The 15,481-nt window shown below is 42.3% G+C and overlaps 1 protein-coding gene across 1 annotated transcript in view; it reads left to right on the top strand.

The window, feature by feature from the left end:
• The first annotated feature begins 2,950 nt into the window (after positions 1 to 2,950).
• Positions 2,951 to 15,481, top strand: part of MEOX2 (mesenchyme homeobox 2) — a 52,148-nt gene continuing 39,617 nt past the window's right edge. Inside the window, exon 1 of the mRNA XM_063152412.1 lies at positions 2,951 to 3,867. Within this exon, the coding sequence (XP_063008482.1) occupies positions 3,357 to 3,867 (511 nt within the window). The 5' untranslated portion in view covers positions 2,951 to 3,356. The remainder of the gene's footprint in view (positions 3,868 to 15,481) is intronic.

Here is a 15,481-nt window from a genome sequence, read left to right as displayed (position 1 = left end):
CCAGGTCAATTTTACACGATCTCCTTCCCCATAAATGGTAAGCTAAAAACCCAAAAACGACCCACCAGCAAAACCAAGAAACACAAAGTGAATGCAAATAGTAGCCCATACATGAAAATATAAAGGATGTTCCAAACTGTGTTGGCTCCAGATGTTTTTATGAGTTAAACAGTTTACTGTTTTCACATATTTAAAACATTCTATTTTTTTCACTTGATGTTTATAAGCTTTGGGCAAACTTGCTGGCATTGATTTAAGTTATGCTTTTGTACCACATGTAGGTTAAACACACTTTCTGAAAAGGTACAATGCGAACAAGAATTCAGTCATTAACATTGAGAGGCAGCAACTGCTTACAATTTTTTCCAGTAATTATTCTGCTGTTACTGAGAAGCTTTGCACTGAAGCTTTAGCTAAAAAGTTATAATGTTTTTACAAAGGATGCTATCGTATAGCCATAGGTATTTGGTAACTGCACAAAAACTTTCTGAACTATTTCAGAAAGTGTTTGAAGCTGTTTATTTGCCTTAACATTAGTTGCCTATATTTGCATTCTCTTTACATAGTTTAAAAGGAAAGCATAAAGCTCTGCAGTGAACTGCATTTCCAGTTCATGCGTGCTGAAAAGTGATTTTTAAAGAAGTAATAAGAACACTTGGTGTAGGACTTGTGAACTTATTTGGGAACTCGGAAGCCCAGGGAAGCACATTCCTGAATAGTCAGATTTGGGTATGAAACTATTGAAAACACAGAGCTGTGCCATTATAGCTTTGCTATTGCATTCTTCTTCTTCTTCTTCTTCTCTTTAGGAACCTCTCCTACCTCTCCCTAAAATGTCCTGTTTGGCTTGTCTCTTATTTCTCTTGGAAACCTTATCTTTTCTTTCTCTGTCTTCCTTGCACCCTCTCACTTTCTTCATTGTGCTTCACTTATTTAACTTTTTTTTTCTTGTTATGTGCGAGAAATCCTGCATGGCCATCCCCTAGAATTAAGAAAAGGCATTTTTACACCGCCTTTGGCTTCGGGACTTCCCCGACTTCTTCCCAGCTGTGGCGGTGTGAGGGCTGCAGCCACGGCGGCCCTGGAAGGAGGGATGATGCTGCCATTCCTGCCCCTCCGGCCCCGGCCCCCCCGACGGCGGCAGCCCCCGCGGCCGGGGCGGGCAGCAGCAGGTTGGAGAGCGGCGGAGGGCAGCGCAGCGGAGCGGTGAGATGCGGTGAGATGCGGAGAGGAGCGGGGCGCAGCGCAGGGGCCGCTCCCCGCCCGCACCTGGGGCCGCCCGCGCCGCCCGCCCGCCCCCGCTGCCCCCGGGCCGCCGCTCCGCGCCTGCCGCTGCCCCGCACTCATCGCCCCGTGGCAGCGCCTGTCCGTGCGCGACAGCAGCACCCCTGCGCTGGCAGCCCGGCGTGCTCCCGAACTCCAGAGGGGTTCAGCCATCGAGATTTCTTTGTATCCCTCTCTTCTAATATTAGAACACATATTGAAACGATAAACACAATGAAAAGCACAAAATATTTCATCAGTGTTGTAACTGTATATTTCCTTTATTCTGAAGAAATATCAAGTTTTGAACGGTGCACAGAGGCAGCAACTTCTGCTTTGGACGCCGCTCTCTTTGTAAAGACCGCGTTGCTACAGTTAAATCTAAAGGCAGTTGTTAAAAAGAGTTAGATGTCAGAAAAGGGGGGAAATCTTACCGTCGAAAGACTGCTGCAGGTTCCAGCTCAGTCTGAAACTGCAGTGAAAAGCGGAGCAGCTGCTGAACAAAAGTTTTAGATTTTTTTTAAAGAAAGTCTGCAAAACTAATTTCCCACAAAATAGGACTCAATTTCCGTTTAAGAAACTAGCTCTTGCAAAAGTCATACAATTGCTGATTTTTTCCACTAGCAATTGAAATTCATTTTATCTTTAGCACATGGACCCAAGAATTTAGACTTGAGAGAAATGGTTTTCCTTTTCTTTTTTTTTTTTTTTTTTTTTTTTTTTTTTTTTTTTTTAGTTTTGTTTTGGGGGGGAGGAGGAGCAAGGTACATGGAGCAGGAAGAGCTGAAGAATAAAACCTCTGCGCAGTGGGCAAGTGGGCACCTCTTTGGTCATTGATCGCTAAATGCATTATCCTGATTTAAACCAGTTAAGATCCGCCTTGGTGGCTACTGTAATTCCACTACACGGATGTCAAAAATCATTTTTAAAAATGAAAACAACAGAAAAAAAAGACAGGCCCAGACTTTCCAGGTTGTCCCCCAATCCACTAAAGACATTTGCAACGAAGCAAATGAAGATAAAGCAAATAAACATTATGCGACTTGTTGTTTTGAAGGGGCAGAGAGCAAGAGGGGAAACTTTTCTCTGTACAGCCAGCGTTGCTGGCACGGTGGGGGCCGGTGGGTTCATTGCAGAAGCGGCCGCCGATGCTGGGGCGCAGCGTGAGGGCAGCCGGGGCAGCGCCGCGGCCCGCGGAGAGCGCCGGGGCGGTGGGCGCGGACGGAGCGGGTGCAGGACCCGCACCGGGACCCTCGGAGGGGGCAGCGCGGCCCCGGCCCGTGCGGCCCCGCACGCCGCCGCCCTCGCACCTGGGCCCGCAGGTGAGGCTCTGGCGAGAGCGCTTCAGCCCCCGGGGAGCCGGGGCGGCGGTGCCCCCCGCGCCCCCCGCCCCAGAGTCACCCCCGCACGTCGCCTCACGACTTTACGGCGCTGCCCCGCCCGCTGCCCCCGAGGGGCGGCAGGACCCCGGGCGGTCGCTCTGCCCCGACGGGGCGGGGATGGCCCTGCGGGGCCGCCCGGGGCGGGGGGCTCGGGGCGGCCGGCGGGGGGCGCGGCCCCGGGCCCGGGAGGAGCCGCTGCGCCCCCGCGGAGCCGCCCCCCATCCCCCCCTCCCTCCGCGGGCCGCGGGCGCCCGGGGCGCGGGTGCGCGGCGCTGCCGCCCGCTGACGGAGCCGCTCGGCGCGGGGACGGCGCTGGCGTTTTGGAGGGAGTTTGCATGTGGTCAGTGCTGTGCTGCTGAGCCAGCCCCCAGCTCACATTACACACTACTGTATTTATAACCTCTCGAAGCTGTTTCCCCCTTCAAGCAGTTCTCTGGGACCACCTTCTATTGGCTTCAACCTCTCCCACTTCTTGTCATCTGAGCAGCTCTGAGAACGGCTCATCTAGGTCCGAGTGTTTATGCAGCGGAGACTGGCCACTAGGGCTAAAGACCTGGATTATCTGAGCTCAGCTGCCTGCTGCAGAGTCTGTCGGTGCCGTTTTGGAAAAAAAAATCCCAGCCCCGATCTGTTTACAGTGAAAGTTGACAAAGGGTGGTGAAGTTGGATCTTTCCTAAACTCTCCTGCCTGGAACCTGAGACTTGCATGCCATGGATCACACACTCTTTGGCTGCCTGCGCAGCCCCCATGCCACTGCGCAGAGCTTGCACCCTTTCTCCCAGTCTTCTCTTGCCCTGCATGGAAGATCTGACCACATGTCCTACCCTGATCTGTCTTCTTCTTCTTCCTCTTGCATAATAGCGGGATACCCCAATGAGGAGGGCATGTTTGCCAGCCAACATCATAGGGGGCACCATCACCATCACCACCACCACCATCACCACCACCAGCAACAGCAGCACCAAGCTTTGCAGACGAACTGGCACATTCCTCAGATGTCGTCTCCTCCCGCCGCGGCCAGGCACAGCCTCTGCCTTCAGCCTGACTCAGGAGGACCCCCGGAGCTGGGCAGCAGCCCCCCTGTCCTGTGCTCGAACTCTTCCAGCCTGGGCACCAACACCCCCACGGGGGCAGCGTGCGCGCCAGGGGACTATGGCAGGCAGGCTCTGTCCCCGGTGGAAACAGAGAAGAGGTCCGGCAAAAGGAAAAGCGACAGCTCAGGTAAAGGTTCGCGCGTTCCCCAGCGGGGCGGGATCCCCGGGCGGCGGGGCTCGGGGAAGCGGCTCGGTCGGACCTGCTGCCGCTCGGCTGGGCTGGTTTAGCTCGGCTCCTTTGGCCCGGCTCGGCTCGGCTCGGCTCGGCTGGCCCGGCCACGGCCGCAGCTGCGCTCTCGCCGCCGGCTGACACCGGGCTGCCGGGCAGTTCCTTCCCATCAACGCGCTCTCGGGATCTCCATCACTAACGCAAGCTTTATTAAGGCTACGGGGGGAGAAATAGAAGGAAAAAATTCAGCACGTGATAGAGTATGAAATCAAGGTGGCGGTGGGGGAGAGTTTCCTACAGCCAAGGAGAGAAACGTTTGTAGTTTTGGTGCGGTTTTCAGCATCTGGTCCCGCGGCCCCCTCCCCCTGCCCGATACGACACCTCTGCTTCAAAATTCAGAATCCAGCGCGCTCCTTCCCCTCCGCCCCTTCGCCGTGGAGCTGACTGCGGCTCCGAGGCGATTGCACAACGCTTGGAAGCTCTGCCTTGGAAGCGGGGATTCGGGAGAGGAGCTGATGCCTTGCTACCCTGTAGGATCTGAGTGAGCCTGCATCAAATCCTCAGCGTGAAGGGGCAAAATTTGTGAAGCAAACGGGTGAATGGGAGTTTCAGAAAGCTGCTTCATTTCAGTTTTCTGGTGGCGGGGACAGAGGAAAGGAAGGAGCTGTATGCCTTTTAAAATCACAGTAATTCTTACCTAAAGGCGAGCATAAAAACATGTACACCCGCGGTCATTCCAGAGCAATGATTTGGCATCAATGAATGGGCAAAAAACCTTGACATTATCTCTGCTTTCTAAAATAGCAAAGCCTGTCAGAGTCCTGATCTGACAAAAGCCACTCGGCGAAGGCAACACAAGTGATGGGACTTCCGTTAGGGCACACATGAGCCGGGGGGGTCACCAAAAATATAGAGAGACAGGCAGGAGGCACTTGAAAGAGAGGGGGCTCAACAGATTGAAAACTCAAGAGCTGGCGTAGCAAATTATTTGTTATCACAGAAGAGAAAGTGAAAGGCTTTTCCAGATACGTATGAAGTTCACAACTGAAACCATAACATCTTTCACTCAAAATGCTGTAAGCTTGGTAGAGAGCGAGCAACGCAAAGGATTTTAAAAAAATGATCCTCAAGAATACCATCACTTCCTTCATTGTCCATTATATTAGCAAATATTTACAGTTACAGTAACTCAGAACGTATTTATCTGAATTGCATCTTACAGAGCTGATATAGTTGCTGAAAACTCTTCTTGCGTTTGAAGCTGTATTTAGTTCAATCACTGCTGGTAAAATCTTTTGTTTTGTCTTCTTTACTTTCAATGAGAAAAAGAATTATCTGATTTTTTGAGGTGTATGGACAGTCCCTGTTACAACTGAGAAAATAACTGGATGCCTGATGGTGTAAGCATTTATTGTATTTGTCGGTCTATTTAAAGCTAAAGGAAAAAAGGAAATTGGTCCCTTTCACTGTCAGGGAAGTATCTGAATCACTTTCTGTTTATTTCATTCTACAATGCAAACCTAAAAAACACCAGTGAGGGATGTCCTAAACCTTACCTTGAAGTGACTGGACTCTTCCACTGGATTAGTGGACAAGAGTTTGAGCCTTTAGCCACGGTCATGTTTATCTTGCAATGCACTTCGATCCTCACTTTCTAAGACTTTCTGAAGATCAAGGCAGGTAACTATTTCCTCCTCCCTTCCGCTAAGGAAAAAAATACAACCGTTCACACAATTGTGAATCTCTCAAACTGAAAATAGATGTCTTTTGATAACAACTGCATAGCTGCTGTATGTTTGGTTTTTTTTCGGGAAAAGCCTATGTTTTGGACTGAATATTTAACCCCACCCCTTTATTAGTCCTGAACTCTGGTGCTAGATATTTAATGCTATTCTCATATATGGCAGCAAGAATTATTTTAATTTGCTGTGTTTCTATATTTGTCAACCATAATTGCCCCTCATCTGATTAAACATCATCGCCTTTATTTCTCATTAATCTTTTTTTTTAAACAAATGACTGTGCCTGAAAGAATTTCTTCCATGCCTTCATCAGACTTGGAACTACTTCAATAGACATTTGTAAAAAATCCTAATAGTAAATAACTAAGAGGTGAAGAGAGAGGGAGACTGCTTTAAGTTTCAGTGCCAGCATTCTGAGACAACTATTAATGCTCTTGCTTATTTACACGTATATTTCCTCTTCTTAAGCATATCACTTAAAACCACAGAATGCTCAGCGTTTTCTTGAGCACTGAATCTGTTCCACATTTCAGAGCTGAATTAACCTTAGGCTACCCATTTCTTCCACTACTTAGCTTTTCTTTCTGTGTGTTTAAGATCACAAAGCTGAGTTTGTAGATAGTTTAAAGAATGTAAAACATGATCATTCCTTGTATCATTTACCTTCCAAATGAGTAACTGTTTCTTAGCCATATAGCTGCTCTGAAAATTTACCAGAAGGGACACCCCATTTTACTTATTTGTATGATGACGGGAGTGCAATGTTTTAAAATTATAAACAAAAATTCAGAGGGCAAACAGAATTTGGTATGATGGACTGTGTGTTTTTTACCCGAAATTCACGTATTGCAAGGGAAGGGGAAGACATAGAAACATTCTTCTCTAATCTGTTGCAGTTTCATTTGGGATTGAGAAAACAAAGTGAAATGTGCTCTCATGATAGTTATATAAACTGATTTACAGTTTTCTTTAGCCCTATCCCAGATTTTAAGCATTTTGGGAAGTTCCCTTTGAAGATATTGAAAAGACTGCTACAGAACAGGGTGAAATTTTCATCTGTTCTCATTGCAAAGGACTGGGAAATACTGCTTTTGTAGTCATCAACCCCTGCTTGCTGCAGCTGTCAGTGTCTCCAGGTTTTGAAGCTGCTCTCTCATAATCTGCAGAATATTCCTTCCAACCTGCCCAGGCCCGGGAGTGGGTCGGTAAAGCTGCCTCTGGGTTGAGGAGTGGTGCATACAAATCTTTCCGTGTTAACGTTTTGCAGTGAATAATGGCATCTGCATCCTCACCTTTGTAACTCAGCTCTTCGGATGGCAAGGCTGTACGAGCAGAGAGACAATACTAAGTCTCAGGGTTGGTTGCAAATGAAATAGCTTATTTTAAAGTGCCCTAATGGTCAGAATTATCTGTGTGCTAATGAGGTGCGGATGAAAACCATGCTGAGTGTATAGAAAACATATTCTTGGAGTGCTTTGTTGCTTTGTGGTATGAGTTGTTCTGTATGGAATATTTTGGATTTTTCTAATGCCTCCCCTTCTTTTTACTTGCCTGTGAATTTCAGGGCCATTTTATTTCTGTTTATTATAAAGTAGGTTTTGATTCTCAGATGATGCAAAACACATAAGATGCAAAGTTACTTCTGTGATTTCCTAAGTTACGTTACTTAGGTCCAAGTTTTCTTAAGACTTCAGTCAGGAAAAAAGCATATTAATGCCTATACGGGAGTGCTATCTAGATTTACTGAGAAATATGAAAAAAGAGTGAATCTGGTAGCCTTAAGGAAGTCTAAAATTCTATGGTGAAAAAAACATCTGTACTATGCTGAAAAGACCAGGGGGAGGCTGAGTACAGTTGAAGGAGTTCTTCTAAGCAATACAGCTATTCAAACATTAAATTGCAAGAGATAAATATATAAGGAAATTGCATTCCTGTTAAAGTCTAATGTAATTAAACACTTGCCCTCAGGCATGAAAAACCTTTTTAAAAAAAAAAAAAAGGAAACCAAATCTTGCCATGGGAAAATGCTTTCTGTGTGGCACAGGTTTCCAAGAAAAGGCTAGCAGGTAATAAAAATTCTTCATATTTTTGAATGTATTTACAATAGTAGCATTTAGAAAAGCATTTCAGGAATCCACTGTTTCAACAGTTCGGCCAAGTGTGTTCTGGTGGGTTTTGTTCATTCACAAATCACATGAATAAAAACAATACTTTTTCCCCCTGATTTTTAATACTTTATAATCTACCTATTCTCAAGATGCAAGCAGCAAAAAGTTATATCTCCAGGGAGTTTATTTTAAACACATCTAAATATCATAAATCATATGTACTTGTTTGAAATGGTCTCTAAAAAGCAGGTCATTTTGATAAATGATTATAAATACTGTGAAATCATGAGTTTTGAGGACTTTTGATTGGTTTCTGAAACATGTCAGTAAGAAAAATGAGCCGCACGCTTGTAGTCAAAAAGCACTGTGTAACTGATTCATCAATATGTCTCTGCTTTTCAGTGTGGTTGTAAAGGGAAACAAGAAAAAATACATAATAAAGCATAGTTTTTCTGGAAAGAGTTAATTTGTTTGGTATCTTGTATAAAAGCATCACTTACCCATAAGAAAACAACAACAACAAAAACTCTGTAGATTTTATAAATGAAACAATTTCAAAATCCGACGAATAACACACACAGATTTAGGAGAAAACCTTCAAGACTGATCTCTTATCAAATGATGGGCTTACTAGTGAGCTACTTGCTGAATTGTTTTAATAGATGAAAACTTGCAAGAAATTCACTTTCGTTCTCAGGAAATATAATCAGGAACTTTTCTAAGGCTGAAATTTTGGAAGACTCTTTTGCTGATACATTTTCAAAATTCTTTGCCCCTAGCCAAAGAAGAACTTTGTGCGGACAAAAAGAAAAAAAAAAAGAACTATGTGTGGCTCCTAGTTATGCATTTCTATCTGTTTGTATAAATGATTCAGGAGGATTTACACTTCTCCTTCTCCCCCTCCTCGTCAACCCACCCTTTCAGAAACACTGGAAGGCCGATCCAGACCTTCACGGGATCACAAAGGGTTTTGCGAGAAGGTCCATTGACTCCAGTGAAACCACTGAAGTGCTCAAGGTTTTATAAGCAATCAGAGCTCAATTCTTTTACATGGGCATTGAAGAAAAATGCTTTGTAATTCTTGTAGATATTTATTGATAAAATGTTTGGATTGCCTGACTGTTTGAAAATTGCCAATTGAGCATTTTATATACACATTGAATTTTAACTACATTGGTTTAAACATCCTAGGATAAAATTTGTCCTAACATATCTAGTGTGACTTCTGTAGTATTTACTAATGTAACTAATCAGATTGAGTGGGTTTTATTTGTGTTTTTGCTATTTTTAGACTTGCCAACTGTTTAATAAATGTTTTTTAATTGAGCCTGGTAATCTGCATATTGTTTGCTGTGTGGAAATACTCGTTCTTTAGTGATGCAATGACTTCATATGCTCTATCTCAATTCCTCAAGAGTAGGATTGAGCTCTGTGTCTTGAAGTTCAAGGGCAGGTAACATTTTCTTTGCTTCTGTCTGTTGGTGCCCGAATATTGCTCACTGGATTATTGCTAAAGACACTGTTACTTGGCAGTATGAATAGTCGCCGTAGCATGTTTTCTCTCAGTAGCAAAATGTACTCTACCAAGCCGTTTTGTAAGTCTCCAGAAAGGAAGCAAAATAAATCTGGTTTCATCTGCTAGACTGAGCAAAGTTTAAACCCATCAGTAAAATGTAGTTATGGTGGGGTAGGATTCAATCCTCACTTTTGCAATGCTACCCTGTGTCCTTGTTCTAATATACTTAAGAATGCAACTTGAAAGGATGCGAAAGGAAAGTCATATTTTTTAAATATAAATACTTGCATATGTCGCTAATAAGGTTTCTAACTGAAATAGTGTGGTGTTAGAGAATTTTGATAAACAGTGCTGGAGGCTACTTCATTACATCAGTGCACAGCTGGGCACTGAACCCCGTCCTATGATCTGTCTCGAGCCTGTGCCCTGTCCTTTTATGACTGTTTGCCCAACTTATATAATGGCCATACCAGTGCTTTCCTTCCATTTGGAAAGTACTGTAAACTTTTATGAAACGAAAAGCTTTGTGTGCGTGTGTGTGCGTACATGCTTTTTATTTTTAGTAGGCTTTAAAGACTTACAGATCTGCATCACAATTTCTCCAGTACTGCTAGTTGCAGAGCCCGAGCAAGATGGTGCACAGCCACCCTGCAGAAAAAACCTTCCTCCTGCTACTCAGCAGGGCAATTGCATCACCTTTACCAGCATGAGCTGTGTGACTGCACGCACGGCCAGAAGTCATTTGACTTCTGCGGTGAGTGTCTGGGGTCTTCCATGAGCATGTAGATGCTTTTCTATTGTGCTTAATGAAAACCTGAATTCAAAAATAGCCTGATGTAATTGTGCTGGGGACCATGCAGTCTAGTCCTAGGTTTTAAGAATTTGAATCAGTAAAAAGAAAGTTACTGAAATAAATGGTTCACGAACAGACATGCTAGGGGAAATTCCACCAGGAAGTTCAGGATGACAAAACTCCTACTGATTTTTGTTAGGACTACCAGATTTTAAGTTGTGAGTTCTTACTCTAAACGTAGCCAAGCTTGGGAGAAGGAGACAGACCAGTTAGGCACAGTAGTGATTAAGTTTTTTTGTTATACGCTGTCTTGAATTCTTCCAACAGCAAATACGGCGGAGGAATGCTTGTTTGAAATACCACTGCTGCCATTGGTCTTGCCTTTCTAGCATGTGTTGTCTTTGTTATTTATTAATACATATTACAAAATCTATGTCCCTTGATAAGTTTACCTACACCATATCCATTAAAAATAATATTTTATAGACAATAGTATACATCACAATGATGTTTGTTTTACTCTGCAAATTTTATACATCCATCTGTAACTTCACTAGTGCAGAGTTGCATCACTGCATCCTAACATTCAATGAATGATGCAAAGTGAAAAACCCACATTAAAAAAACGGGATATAGTAGTAGACAGTGCACTGTAATGCATGAAAGTTTTCTTCTGAAGTGTTCTATTAAACACTATAAATAGAATACTTAGGTTGTCAAAATTCTACTTGCTAAGATCAGTAATATTAAAGATGTAATGCTCACTGTAGATTAGAAAGGATATATTTTTTTCAAGATCTTGGACCTACAGAAGATACTAAGGTACCCCCTATTCAGAATGTAGATTGATTTTCTATATGGAATTGTAAATTTTTACAAATAGTTTTGGGGATAGGTCACTTGATTGGAATTTGTACATATTAATAAATAGACATATGATTATATGCCAAAAGAGAAATATATAATAATATTTGGAAATTTGCTACTGAATATTTTATTGTTTAATGATGGATGTAATCAGTGACTGCCGTGCATTCTGAAATTACAGACTACTCTTTTCCATTGCATTGAGCTTCTTACTCAATGCAATGGAAAAAAGGAGTCTGAACTTTGTATTGAAAATTACCTGTGCTGAACAAACCTCACAATAAAACATCTATGAGAAGTTAATGGTCATGTGAAAGAAAGTCATATTGCACTCAATTCTATTTTCTTTTGTTTTTCTTTAACAAATGAAACAAAATAATTGATGAAACCAGGGAAGAAATTCTCGAAGCAATTCTCAAAGCAAAGAGTCAAATCTTTAATTTATGATAGAAGAGAACAGTTTTACTAAACAAATAAAATCCAGTGGAATATAAAAATCCAGTGGATTTTTCTTTTCCTTCTTTCTCTCTTTTTCTTTCTCTCTCTCTTTTTCTCTCTTTCTCTTTCTCTTTCTCTCTCTATTGTGCTCTTTCTCTTGCCTTTTCACCCTCTCCTCTCCTCTCCTCTCCTCTCCTCTCCTCTCCTCTCCTCTCCTCTCCTCTCCTCTCCTCTCCTCTCCTCTCCTCTCCTCTCCTCTCCTCTCCTCTCCTCTCCTCTCCTCTCCTCTCCTCTCCTCTCCTCTCCTCTCCTCTCCTCTCCTCTCCTCTCCTCTCCTCTCCTCTCCTCTCCTCTCCTCTCCTCTCCTCTCCTCTCCTCTCCTCTCCTCTCCTCTCCTCTCCTCTCCTCTCCTCTCCTCTCCTCTCCTCTTTTTTTCTTTCCTTCTCTTCTTCTGCTTTCTTCTCCTTTGATGCTTCTTGGACTACAGAAAAACTAGTTGATTGAATATTATTTTATAGCAAATAGGATATGAAAAACTAAAACTGAAACAGAATACTGCAATCTTTTAAAAGTCCTTCTTCCTTCTGCATTCTCTCAGATCTCTAATAGCTATTTCTTATTTTTAGCAAGTAAGTCTGGACAAATGCTGCCTTACATAAACTGTTAGATGCACTTCAGTATCCTCTGCCACTATTGTGAGTTTTAATTCTTAGACTGTGATCTTACGCTGATTGTAGTATGCATTTAATTTTGTATGTTGGGAGATGAATGAAACCTCGGGAAGCTGAAGTCAAAACTAGCTATTGAGTGGAGCCAGGACTTCACAGCTGAAGTAGTCATGAAGTAGTACTTTGATATGAACACTGCTGAAGTTAAGTGTATGTTTACACATTTTGGTGAATTGAGGGCATTAGTCACTTAAATGTACCAAGCGGAAAAAACTGTTTCCCACTTTGGTCCTCCTAAAAATAGATACAAAAAAAATCTGTTGGACATATGTGGGCTGACAATATAGCTCTGAAGAGAGTTGAATGAACTGTGGGGTTTTCTACCTGCCAAGCAAAAAATGGCATATTCTAGATGCATACAATATATCCTGAGTGTGCATGGGGGGCTCTTTGGCAGGGGGTGTTTTGACACGGTGGGTGAGGCTCCTCAGGCACATTGGTCTCAATAGCTTTTCAAGCCTTTCATTTTCTTTCACCTGGTGGAGAATACCAGAATGCTGTAGGCCCCATAGATTATGTGGACAAGTGAAAACTACTCATCAAAATGTGCTTATTACTGTAGATAGAAAGGTAGGAACAGTGACTAGGTGTCTCCCAAATTTGTGAAAATATCAGTTTGGTTTACAGAAGAAAAAAGAATTTAAGTCAGATGTGTTGATAAACTAAACGACAACATATTTTGCTAGGCTTTGATACGCTGAATTGCTAAAAATGGTGTGAATAGAAGTCTAGGCAGCTACGGCGATGGTGACCACTCAAAGATTTCTTGTAAAACTGTGCTTAGAATGCCAAATAGTGATTTCTGCCAGAAGAAAGCAGCGGTATAATTGGAGCTTAAGCACATTCACGCCTTTCAAAGCTATATTTTCAGAGCTAGACATTAAACCTAGTAAAAGTCTGCAATTCATACCCGCCTTATGTAGGGTTTAGGAAGAGCTGAGAACGTTACAAGTTCTTTGCAGTTTGGTTTGATTGACCCAGAATTGACATAGTAATATTAAGCTCTTTTCCCCCGCCCCGTTTCGATATTCTTATTTTGGGAGTACCACAATGGCCTCAAGCTGCAGCTGTGTCTTAAGTCTTTGCGTTCCTGAGGACATTAGAACAATACACACTAATGGTCTCACTCCTGGCCCCCTCTCCCTCCCTCTCTCTCTGCCTATTTCTTTTTTTACACAAGTCTATTTCTGAAGAACTGTATGACTTTATAGCCTTTCAATTTCCATTCATCCATGCAAAATGAGCACTCTCCTAATTTCAAAACAAAAAATACGACCCTCTACCTTAATCAGATTTCTATTAGATGTAACCTACAATAACCTAAGAACTGCAGTGACCTGCTAAACAAGGTAATGTTAGCTCTGTTAGGCAATACAAGATGAAACAATTTTGAGTCAGATAAAAATAGAAGACTTCATTAGCAGTTGTTCATGGCGCATCTTGAATCTGCAGAATTATCTCTTTTTTTTTATTATTAGCACTTTAATTTACATGATTTTTTAATAGCTTATTGGGTCAATAAATGGAGTTACAATTCCGTCTGTATTATTTTTTTTATGAAATAATATATTGGTATTAAATTATATTGGCAAATGCAACATCTTAAATTCTAAATGTAAAAAAAATATTTGAACATGCACAGAAGAAAAAGCTGGAGAGAAGTGCAAACAATTTTGATTGTCCATATTATAAAAAAATATTCTGCTGAACTTTCTTGTAGTTTGGCTTAGTTTTGCATTTTAATTTTTACTTCACTCATTCTGACTCCTTTGCTTTTACACTTCAATACATTGCTACAATTTTATGAGGCAAACACCTTTATTACTTTAATATGAGGGTATGTACAGAAATCTAACAGTATCCAAACCTATAAAGCTAATTTATTTCACTGGTTCCAAACTGAAATGTAGACAAAGACAGAAGGCGTCAATTGGGTGTGGAGTCTGCTGGCATGAGAAATTCAGAGATTTCAGATTTTTGCATTTACAAACATATTGGGAATGCTTTGCCAGACATGACACCCAAACAAACCCTTTTTTTTTTTTGAATGGAGATTGTATGTTTCAAGTACAGTGGCTTAAAATGTTCAGCCATTTTAAACTATGTTTGGTGAAATATAACTTAGAGAATGATCCAGTCCTTCAAAGTTCTTGGGAAAGCCACTTCCTTTCCTCCTGCAGTAGTCACAGCTTTGCCCGTCTGTTACTCTAATTCTGACACAGCTTGGGTTACTGTATAATTTTTCTGGAATTAGCAGAATAATGTTGACAAAGTTAACCAGAAGCATGTGAGTTACTACTCTCTTGTTGATTCCTTCAGCTCGATGCTGTGCAGCTAAGTTTGTAGTTCCACCACGTATGGGTAGATACCCTGAAACTATTATTTATGGAGGCTCCAGTTTATCTTGTGTATTTCAAGCATGTTTCCACAGCTAATTGATAGTCTTAATTCACACACAAACTGAAAGATGCATCCATGTTAACTGGGAAACATTTGGCTGGGTTTCTTATGTAGAGACCTGGAAAGCTCGGTGTTACCCGTGTACTGGAGTTTGGCTGCATCTTCCCACTGGCCTCTTAATTAAAAGGACTTTGTTAACCTAACAGCAGAGTCTTACTACAAAAAGCAGATCTGAAATCTACAATGAGGTGGAAATGCAAGAAGTATTGCTCCTATCTGAGATGTTAATACAAACCCACATGGAGCCTTTCTAGTTCAGAAGATATTTGGAGGGGAGTACATATTCTTTAAATACCTCTGGAAGAGTATTCCTGTGAGTTTTGGAACAGAAACAAGTCCAGGGAATATGTGTATCCTCTTGGACAACAAGCACAAAAAAGGAGGTCTCTCTCACTAGTCAGCCTTTGCACCTTCCCTGCCATGTGATTTAATGGCTCGTATATCTCTGCTCTCCATAAAGCCGAACTTTATGTGGTAAAGTTTGGTTTCTTTACAAAAGCAGACAGCATTTCCTTTCCTTCCCGGGCAAGAATGCACAGATGTAGGAAAAAAATGCTCACAAAAGAGACCTAGGGTGAGCGCAAAGCATCTTTTACAGGCATAGAAAACCCTTTGTCCTTGGTTTCCCCAGTGCAAGGCCACAGGCTACTGCTTTTTCTGACCAGGTTGAGAGCTATGATTTAGAACTTATTTTGCTGTGAGACGTTGCAAGTTGTTTTTTTTTGTCTTCTCTCTTTCCAACATGTTTTCAGATTGTTCTGCAAATGACTTTTACACCACTTAGCAGAAATTAAATCCTGTTTTTTCTGCCCTAGTCCTCTCCTGACTCTTATTTTAAGCCTGCCAAAACCAAAGCTGATGAAATGATCATACATTTCAATCACATCCTTTTGAAATTTCCTTCCTAGAATCATTCTTCT

The sequence above is a fragment of the Melospiza melodia genome, chromosome 1 (genome assembly GCF_035770615.1).
Source record: "Melospiza melodia melodia isolate bMelMel2 chromosome 1, bMelMel2.pri, whole genome shotgun sequence".
Taxonomy (NCBI): Eukaryota; Metazoa; Chordata; class Aves; order Passeriformes; family Passerellidae; genus Melospiza; species Melospiza melodia.
The sequence above is the reverse complement of the archived record's forward strand: the minus strand, read 5'-3'. Positions and strand labels throughout refer to the sequence as shown.